The sequence below is a fragment of the Myotis lucifugus genome, unplaced genomic scaffold (assembly GCF_000147115.1).
Source record: "Myotis lucifugus unplaced genomic scaffold, Myoluc2.0 scaffold_5, whole genome shotgun sequence".
NCBI classification, from domain to species: Eukaryota; Metazoa; Chordata; class Mammalia; order Chiroptera; family Vespertilionidae; genus Myotis; species Myotis lucifugus.
Window position 1 is genome coordinate 5195425 of NW_005871053.1, and position 10410 is coordinate 5205834.

General features: G+C 40.6%; 2 protein-coding genes across 3 annotated transcripts in view; one reads left to right on the forward strand and one right to left on the reverse strand.

Moving 5' to 3' along the window:
• Positions 1 to 134: 134 nt before the first annotated feature.
• Positions 135 to 6151, reverse strand: PJVK (pejvakin). 2 transcript variants are annotated; one of them, XM_006083058.3, is made up of 7 exons: positions 5077 to 6151; positions 4263 to 4458; positions 3619 to 3760; positions 2589 to 2592; positions 2438 to 2551; positions 745 to 843; positions 135 to 526 (listed from the first exon to the last, which is right to left on the reverse strand). In XM_006083058.3, exons 1-7 carry the CDS (start codon positions 5285 to 5287, stop codon positions 234 to 236), a joined length of 1059 nt encoding a protein of 352 aa, XP_006083120.1. In that variant the 5' UTR covers positions 5288 to 6151; the 3' UTR covers positions 135 to 233. The 2 variants fall into 2 exon arrangements, with proteins under 2 accessions (XP_006083120.1, XP_023599455.1); XM_023743687.1 differs by having other exon boundaries at positions 4263 to 4441; positions 5077 to 5203.
• A 1243-nt stretch (positions 6152 to 7394) lies between these two features.
• PRKRA (protein activator of interferon induced protein kinase EIF2AK2) overlaps positions 7395 to 10410 on the forward strand; it is a 16404-nt gene continuing 13388 nt past the window's right edge. The window contains 3 exon segments of the mRNA XM_006110156.3: positions 7395 to 7571; positions 7574 to 7604; positions 8156 to 8325. Coding sequence (XP_006110218.1) covers positions 7541 to 7571; positions 7574 to 7604; positions 8156 to 8325 — 232 coding nt within the window. The 5' untranslated portion in view covers positions 7395 to 7540.

Genomic DNA, 10410 nt, shown 5'->3' on the forward strand with positions numbered 1-10410 from the left:
TATGGAGGAGCATCTACATTCTTAATTTTATATTTAAGCCTTTTTTTCATATAAAAATATTAACCTTCATACAAGTTATGAGGAGACTGTTATCACCTCCACTTTATACATGAAGAAAATGATGCCCAGACAGGTTAACTTCTTTCCCTCTTTAATTTGTCACAATTCATTTTTGGAAAGGTGTGTGGCACAGTTGAACCTTAAACACCAGCAGAGTGCATTCATTTTTCATTTTATTTCATTCTCTTGTGCCAAATATCAAAACAAGGAACTGCATGAAGTCTCACATACTTCTGCCCATCGACAGAGCACTGAAAGCACCCATAAACCGTCTCCCTTTTTAAGTTCCCCATCCCACAGAGTATGCAAGGTCCTTTTGGAATGTTGTGATTAAGTAAGTTAACACGGATGTGAGTCCCCTCTTTGAGTGAAATATCAGTCATGCTGAAACGTTTATCATAGTAGTCAGTAAAAAGGTCGTCTAAGTAAAGCTGGGAACGAGAAATGACGTCCATCACTCTTCTATCTAAAGACAGAAACAGAGAAATGTGTCAGAAGTCAAATAAAAAAAAAAAACATAGAACCAAGCTGCATTTATAACCATGTGAATCTAAGCCATCAGTCATGAAATAATTTGGCTTTTAAATTTAAATTCTTAACAGGATTACTAATAGACAACCTCAAGTATTGACCCCGGAAGAAAAAGAATATATTTGAAATACTCTTCAATGGACATGGACATACTTCTTTCAAATAGTATATTTCTCAATCTGTAGAGCACGGCAAACGTTGCTGTTTCTTCCCTTTCAAATCCTCCTTTTGACACTGAAGTGACACAAAGGTCTATAAAAGAAATTTAGAAGATGTTATAAGTTGAACTCAGATTTTGTGGTTGATGAATTCTGGTACGTGACTTCATTGTATTTGTTTAAGTTAAATTTTACATATTTTTAGGAAAGGTAACATTCACATGGTACACAATTCAAAGAGCACAACAAAGCAGTATAGTGACAAGTCTCTAGACTACCCTGACCCCTGCCTCAGTTTTCCACCCCATAGGTAACCATGTTAACTTTCTTGTGTATATTTCCAGAAATGTTCCATATATTTTACATGCATAAAGGAATATGTATGTATGTATGTATGTACATAAAATTCTTTAGGCTCAAAATGTTATATATTATACACATTTCTTTCAGATATCTCTCAGAGATTATTCAATGTCAGGATATGTAGTGCTTCCTCATTCTTAGTATTCCTTTGTATGGATGAACCATTATTTAACTAGTTGCTGATAAAAGATCTTAAGGTTATTTCCAATCTTCCACTATTATGAACTGCATATCCTTATCTCCATATCATTTCACACATGTAAGTATATATGTTAAATTCATAAAAGTGTAAGCTAAAGTACATGCACATTTTAAATTTTGATGGATATCAGTTCAGACTCCTATCACTATATGTAATTGTAAAAAACCTACACCCAAAGGGTCCCAAAGAGAATTTAATTTGCATGTTTTGTTTTGTTCCTGGATCCCGAGTCCCTCTTCCAATAGAACTGCAGAAACAAACATAAACAGGTCTAAAAATGTTTATAAATTACCATGGCCAGAGGGCTCACTTGCCTGGTTCTTTGGCCTACACCTAGACTTGAGCTGGCTGGCCTCCTAACCTTAAAGGTCTGTAAAGTGTAGAAATCTAAAGTGAGCTGCACTGAGGTATTACATAAGGTGACAATTTTAGGGGCAGTATTTGTACTTTTAACGTTATTTTTAGGGAGAGCTGGGCCGGGCAGATCTCTGATAGATAAAATTAAAGAAAAGTTGTCTTTGGGTATACTAGTTTGGGTGCCCTGACATCTTGAGGCATTTTACTGTCTACTTACTCCTCTATTTGCCATAATGAAAAACTACCTATTAGAAGGCCATGTATTATCTCCCCATAAATCAAGAAATAATTTTGTCAGTGAACTGCATTTTAGCTCTTATCTGTAATAGTAGGTGGGGTGGTGGGAGTCTATAGCCTTTACCAAGAAGCAGAAAAGAGGTACTGGGTAAGTAGGGAGTAGAGGGCATTTCCTAGCTACTTCATCCAAGCATAAGATTGACAGTGCTGCCAAGAGGTGTGGCTCAGTGGTTGAGCATTGACCTATGAACCAGGAGGTCATGGTTCGATTCCTGGTCAGGGCACATGCCCCGTTGGGTTGCGGGCTTGATCCCCAATAGGGAGTGTGCAGGAAGCAGCCAATCAATGATTCTCTCATCATTGATGTTTCTGACTCTCTCTCCTCCCTTCCTCTCTGAAATCAATAAAAGTATATTTTAGAAAAAAGATTGACAGTGCTGAGAGCATCACTCTTCTAATCTTGAGACAAAGCGAGAGAAATTCTTAAAAATGTAATCAATTCAGTGTTTCATACAAGTCACTCACTCACCAAAGACACCATCCAAGTAAATGAAGAGTTCGAAAACACTGAAAGCTATGGTTGTGTGTGCTGGGAAAACAATAGCTTTGTCCCTTCCCCTGGGATTCTGTTCATCCATAAAATGTGTCCCTTCCCCTGGGATTTTGTTCATCCATAAAATGAAACTATATTAAAAAAATAAATAACATCATTAAGGAGCATAACATGTAAGGGTAGCTTTTTGGAGGAACATAACATTTCCTTCAATCCTATCAAAAGGAAACAAACAAACAAAACAAAACACTTCTCCAAGTAAAGAATTATCCTACTGAAAGTGAACTTTATAGCAGAGTTCCACATGGTCCAATGGGATCTCGATCTATATTAGGAAATAGCACTCACCACTCTCTCACTTATTTGGTATTGGAGCCAATGATTAGTGCTACCACAATAGCTAAGAAGCCTTTGTCTTTCAACTGCAAACCAACTGTGTTTAAGTGCTAGAGCTTTTTTAAGCCTACCCTGTCTGCTGTTCCAAAGCCCCCAGAGCTTTCAGCAGCTTTCCAAAGCAATCACCAACAAGTTCATGCCCAAATGATCCAACGTTAAACAATTTGGTGAGCAGCTAAATGGAGGCTTTATTTTCAAAGACTTGAAAAGGTTATCATTGAACCCTGTCTTTCTAACATTTAGAAATCAAGTCATTATTTGTGAATGACAAGGACAAACATAATAATTGAAGTAATAAACAATTACTTTTAAGACTTTTAAAAAGATTTAACATTGAAGTATGTTTAGTCACTGACAATATTATTTTAGAAAAATTATTATAAAAATATAAATTCAACTTTTAAAATGTAAGTATAAACTATATCACTTAAAAATAATATCAAAGAATTCAATAAAAGTATTTAATTTTTATTCTTAAAACAGTATTTAAATAGCAATAGGAGGGACTCCAGTATGCATATTATTTCAGGAGGACTAGTATTCTGTTTTCATTATATTATATGTGTTTACAATCCAAATTTTCTTAGATTTTTTTTTCACATTCTAATACAAAACCATTACTGTGTGAAATCCCATATATCCTTGCAGTTCTTTAATCTCAACATTTGACAAAATACACAAGTCCCATTAGAATTTGAGTACTTTTTAAAAAATTCCCTTGCAGCCTTCTAACAAAAGAAGCCTAATGAGTGTGGCTTTACCCGCATGGACTCCCCACGAATTCCAGCATGCACAGACAGTGAGCACTGTCGTGTGGTTCGAATGCTTTCCATGACAACACACAATACTGCTTTTCTGCTGCTCCTTGACTGACGTATCAAGCTGTGGTCAAAATTAATTTTTCTAAAATAAACAAGAGAGACAGTCACGAGAATCTATGGCATCTGATTACATATCATCCAATACAGTTTTTGCTATTTTGTATTACTCATTCACAGTCTACCTTACTACAGGCTTACTACAAATCAGAAAGTATGCTCAAAAGAAATTTAATAATCTGCCTCTCCGTTCTATTTTCTTAAAACATCTTATTATAGGAGTCTATTGGAGAGACTCTCTTAGCATATTTGTTGCAAGCAGATGCCTGTATTCTTTTAATCTAATAATTTAGCAAATGTGTTCATATCCAAAGCAATTTTGTGGAACAATTTAAAATTCTCTTTAAACCAAATGATTTTGGATATCTACTCCTATCAAAAGTGTGGGTATATTACTAATTTGCATTATTTCAAACAGATACATTACATTACTAAAACAAACCTGAATGTTTTAATAATTTATAATGAAGTTTATATAACTAAAAAATTTAATGAAAACACTGCAGTATAGTAATTATTATACTGACCGTGAACTAATTTCCTTGAGTAACGTTGAAACTTCCACTTCATGTTTAGTTACTACACCAAATGAAGCTTTTACTGCAACAGAATCTGATCCAGTAACGTTAATCCCAACATCATTCACAATATGGTTGCCTCGCCTTCCATAGAGTGAAACATCTGATTCATCTTCATAATTCAGTAACTGATAAGATGAAATACCTTTTTTAAAAAAGGAAGTTAATATTTTTCAAATGTCACTAATTATTCTAATGTAGATTACATATGGTAACACATTAATTTACTATTTAAGACTTCATTACCCACCTGTTAAGAAAGGCAAAGTTTCAAACCAAGATTAAAAATAGTCATTCAATTAATTAGAAAACAAGAAGAAATAAATAGCTAGAGTACTTAAAATGAACTCAAATTCAACAGAACTTCTTATGCATCAAGACCCACGGGGTAGTTGAAAGAAAAACAGATGTTTTTAAGAAATAATTTGTCTCAATGTCCATTTATTTTCTAACCAAGTCTGTAATATATTTCAGTTTGCCAACTGTAATAAGTAAATCATAAAAAAATAAATACAAATTATTTTCATCTCATTTGACCATGTGAGATAGGTAAGATTAAATAAAACCTCCATTTCATAGATGAAGAAATATATTACTATGCCATTTTCTAAGCTGATCTGGTTAAAACAATTTATAAAATAACTGAAATAAAATTATACAATAATCTTATAAAATAGGTTTGAAAGTTATTCAATCAATAAAGATTTGATACTATTACAAACTTCAGGCACTTAAGTTAATCATAGTAATAAAAGTTGCTTACCAGCTGAAATTTCTCTGTCTCCTAGAAGAATATCTTTCAGTGTAAAAGGTGTCGAGGTAAATTTATATCTAGGAAACAGAAAGCATCGCTTCTTTTTCACCACCAGACTTAGAGGTTGGTATTTGTCCGCTTCACTGAGGCTTGGAACAGGAACTAATCTCCCTCCATCTCCAACTTGCTTGACAAAGCTCTTGGTAGCAGCCGCAAACATATTAATATAGTATCCAAATATCCATCAACTGCAACCCTCAGATAACAAATCCATATTTGCAAAGAAAATCAGGCACAAATCTAAGTCTTACTTGATTTTAAATATAATTATACACTTTAAAATACAAAGCATGGTTCCACCAAGTAGTTTACAGTGTACCGTTCACAACACTGCCTCCCTTGGTGTGCTCAGGTGATGAATTATAGATCAACAGTGTAAAGTGATATACTAAAAGTAAGTCTAATTTGGAATTGCAGTCTATAGCACTAAAATATACACAGAAAACTAGTAAGTTTAAAATGCTAGCAATGTCCTTAATGAGGGTCAAGGTTAATAGTTTGCAAGTTTTGAGGGAAACAGCCCTATGGGAACAATGCAATTAGGCACTAACATTAGCCTGGACACCAGCTACCCTGTACCTGGTACTTGTGAGGGAATTCTTTCACAAGTCCATCATGCCAACTCTGGCAACAGAAAAGTACTGTTTTGAATCCGTATGGTATACAATTTATTGTTTCAGCATTTCATTCATTGTCCTTGTATGATTACAGCAAGGAAACAAATGTATGCAGATCTTTATAAAATAGTGAATGAAAACCACATTACATATAAATAACTGTATAAACATGTGGGTTTCTTACTCTGAAGCTGACACATGGACATCTCTTTGAAAGGGGATCCTACTGTCTATTTTTATTTTGTTTCATCATTATTATTCCAGTAACTCAGCCTTAAAAGAGAGCTACGTCGCCCTAACTGGTTTGGCTCAGTGGATAGAGCATCGGCCTGCGGACTAAAGGGTCCCAGGTTGATTCCGGTCAAGGGCAAGTACCTTGGTTGCCGGCACATCCCCAGTGGCGGGTGTGCAGGAGGCAGCTGATCCATGTTTCTCTCTCATCAATGTTTCTAACTCTCTATCCCTCTCCCTTCCTCTGTGTAAAAAATCAATAAAATATATTTTTTAAAAAAAGAGAGCTACGTAAGGATTTGGCTTGTTTTTTAAAGGAATTTTGTGGCTAAAAATACACTTTAGAAACAAATCTGAGTGCTGAAATATTGTATTGCCATAGTTAGGTGGCTAGTAATCGATACAATACATATATAGAGACGGTAGGGGGAGGAAGAATAGGTTAATTCAAGCCTCAAATAATATAAATCAATTTGATTAGATTCTGGACATTTTTTTTACATTTACTTTCAAATATCCAGGGCTCACGTGCAAACCCCCCAGAGAACAGTTTTTAATAATGTCCCTTGTGTGAATAATCTTCCAAAACACCAAGAAACCACAGGGAGTCCTTTCTGCAAGGGGCTAGCAAGTCCCTAGAGAAGCGACTGCACCAAAGGTGGTGCATCGCAGGCAAACGCCATTACGACCAGCACCACAGGTGTGCAGGAACAGTATTTAATTAGAATCAGGTCCGCAGAAAAGCCTTCCTTTACACCTAACAGGCCTTGCTGGAATCCGCAGGCCCCGCATTTATCTCGCGACAAAAGCCTGTGAGACAATGACGCCCCACGGAGCAAGGGAGAAGGAGGGGGGTCTCCGGACGTGCCCGCGAGCGCCTAGGGCAGGGCTCCAGGGGAGAGCCCCCCAGCCCTCGGGAGTCTCCAGCTTCGGGCCAGGCCCAGGGGTGCTCTCTCTAAATTTTGCCTTTGGAATTTTGAAATCTTTGGCTTAAAGTGACGCAGTCCTCATCCTTCACCCCGCCTGAAAAAAACAAAATAAGGCTGAGCCTCAGGCCCACAGGCCGTGAGACTTGCCAGTCCCACAGCCTCTCCCGGCAGGAAACGGCCTCCTTCTAAGGACACAGAACTGAGGCCTCCAGAGGCCGGGCACAGGGCGCCGAGAAGCCCGAGGCCCCAGGTGGGTGGGTACGCGCGGAGGCGGAGCCCGGGCTGGGAGACGGGCGGGGCCTGTAACCAGGGGGCGTGGCCAGACGCCGAAGAGCCGGCGGGCGGGGCGGAGCTTGGAGGTGGGCCGGGATCCCGGACAGCAAGGGGGCGTGGCCGGGAACCTGGACCCGCGCTGCCGCACCGAGGCCCCGCCCCCGCCCCCGCCCGTCCTCCTCGCTAGAGGGACGCAGGAGGGGAGCCGAGGGGGTGGGGGGTCGGAGGAGGGGAGGAGAGGAGTTGGGGAGAAGGAGGCGGCGGCGGTGCTGGAGCGTTCCTCTCGGGGACCGGCCGACCCGGGGAGCGAGGACGTCGATCCGCGCCGCTCTTCTTGCCGCCGAGCCCTCCTCCCTTCTCGCCATGTCCCAGAGCCGGCACCGCGCCGCCGCCCCGCGCTGGAGCGCGAGGACAGCGGGACCTTCAGGTCAGCGCGCGGGCGGTCGGGGCCGCGCCTAGCAGGGCCGAGAGGGGTGGGCGGGAGAGGCGGGGCCGGGGGAACCTGGCTCCCCAGCGGCATTGTGGGTAAAGCCCCTTCCCGACGCTCTCGCCCCCGCGGCTGCGGGCGGACCCGCTGGCGCTCGGACCCGCCCTCGGTGGCGCGCGAGCCGGGGTCTGCGGCTGGGCCCCGCCCCTTCTGCATTTCCTGGGGTCGGGGCTTGGCAGGCGACGGTGGTTCGCGGCCTCCCGGGGAATGAGATTTGTGAGCCTAGTCCTGCGAGGTGGCGAAGCCGCCCTACCCTCATTCAGATCCTCTCCTAATAGCGTCCCTCACTCTGCCGGTCCCTCCCCTGCGCCCGCCGCAGTGGGGCGGGCGGTCCCTGCACCTTCCAGCTCCGGCCCCTGGGAGCTTTGGTGCTTCGCGAGTCACCGTTGGTGGCAGTGAGAGCTAGCCTCTCTAAAGCTTCTGCTTCCCTCCCTGCTTTGGCATACAAAGCACACCTTTTTCTGTTTTTTTGTTTTGTTTTGTTTTTGCAGTTTGGGGAAGATGATTACAGCTAAACCAGGAAAAACACCGATTCAGGTATTGCACGAATACGGCATGAAGACCAAGAACATCCCGGTTTATGAATGTGAAAGATCCGATATGCAAATACACGTGCCCACTTTCACCTTCAGAGTAACCGTTGGTGACATAACCTGCACAGGTCTGTATGCACAGTTAACCCCCGACGACCCTGCGGGTTGACAGTCAAGACTTGATACTGTTTATCAGTTGGGCAAGTGCCCTTTTTACTGGAGATAGCTGTGAGGGGCAGGCTCTTGAAATGAGACCTCTCATCTCAGGCCATTGGGATTTTCCAACTTCATCTGATTCTCTCCCTAATTTTCTCTTCCCCAGATACCAAGAGAAGCTCAGAAACATCCTAGGATCCTCCTAGGGTTCTTCCAAGAATTAGGGAGAAGCAGGAAAGGTTCTTGGAGCAGCCATAGCTGGATCAGTAGGTGCTATCAAGTTTTAAAGTTTCATAGATTATAGCTGATTCCATGACCCCAGAATTTTCTGAACCTCTCCCCTTTCTGTATGGACTCATTTGCCACTTTGGGCTCATTGTACAACACTTGATTCTGGATCCAAGCAAAATGAGGAAGGCAAATGGCTTGAATACTTTATATTGATTGCATAGCAGCTTCTAGTTCCTGACACTGTATAGGGATTTTAATGAGCTGTTATCTCCTTTTTTATATATACATGAGAAAATAGGTTCAAGGAGATTAGAAATAACCTGCCCAAGGTTACATAGCAGTAAAGTTTCATAGTTTAAACTCACCTTATTATGGTCTGTGAGTTTGAGCAAATTATAACTGAAGCTGCCCATTTGTAAATTAGACATTCTATTTCTTATGTATCTATTTAATTGCAAACAAAATATATTAAATAGTAAATTTAATTTGGAAGAATGTCAAGAAAAAAATTAAGCAGGAAGGCTGAAGTCCTACCATTTTATAATCTAAAGGTATCATTTATTTGTGTCCCTGAAAATCTTGAGTCTGTTATTTTCGTTAAAGCTACTTTAAGACAATTTTGAAGTTTTGTGTTTTTTTTTGTCTATGTGAGGCAAGTGGATTGGAGGTGCCAGCTTTAATAGTCTTCATGTGAACCATAGAATTATTGCTTTAGCTGGTCTATTTTTAAATATTCAATGAAAATTCAAGAAAAAGTAGACTTTTCCCCCTCAATGTGTTATAGACCAGTGATTAATAACCTATAGCAACCATTCTGTCTAGGCCCCCTACTCTTCTTACACTGCCCTATCTTCCTGTACAAGCTTATCTGTCTCCACGGCTTCAAATACTATCTAAAGGCTGATAATTCTAAAACCTCTATCTTCAGCCCAGGCCCAGTTACAGAACAGTGTATCAGCCTGTGTTTGCTAGACATCTTTACTTGGAGGACCCAAAGACACCTCAGTTTCTCATCGCCTCAGACTGAATCCATCTTCTCTCTTAAATCCATTCCCTCTGCTTTCTTTAGCTCAGTAAAGGGACCACCATCACCCATTGGCTCATAATAGAAATTTGTGTCTGATCTCCTTGATTTCTTCCTCTCTTGTCCAGGCTATCACTAAATCTTCCTAAATATCTCTTGAATCTGTCCACTGCTCTCTTCCCATTGCTACTGTTTTGGCCTCTGTCATCTCCCCCTTGGATTATGGCTACAGTCTTATAACTGCACTTTGAGCTTCTAGTCTTGTGATGTCCATTCTCTACACGACAACCAGAGTGTTCTTTCTGACATTCAAGTGTGTTCATCTACTTCCTCGTCTTAAAATCTATCCAGTGCCCGGCCGGTGTGATTCAGTGATTGAGCATTGATCCATGAACCAGGAAGTCACTGTTCCATTCCCTGCCAGGGCTCGATCCCCACTGGAGGACATGCAGGAGGCAGCCAATCAACGATTCTCTCTCATCATTGATGTTTCTATCTCTCCCTCTCCCTTCCTCTCTGAGATCAATAAAAATATATTTAAAAACATAAAATAAAAATATATTTAAAAAACAAATTCATCCAGTAGTTTTCCCATTACCCTCTGAGTGAATATATATTTGTTGATATGACTTAAAACCTTGCTGCTAAAACTGTGATCAAAGGAGCATGATATCACCTGGCCACTATGAAAATGGAGAATATCAGGACCCATGACAGACCTATAGACAGAGATGTTTTTTAGAAAATCCCATGCACTCTATGACATAGATTTTAGAAGACCACTTTAGAGAGGCCATTCCCG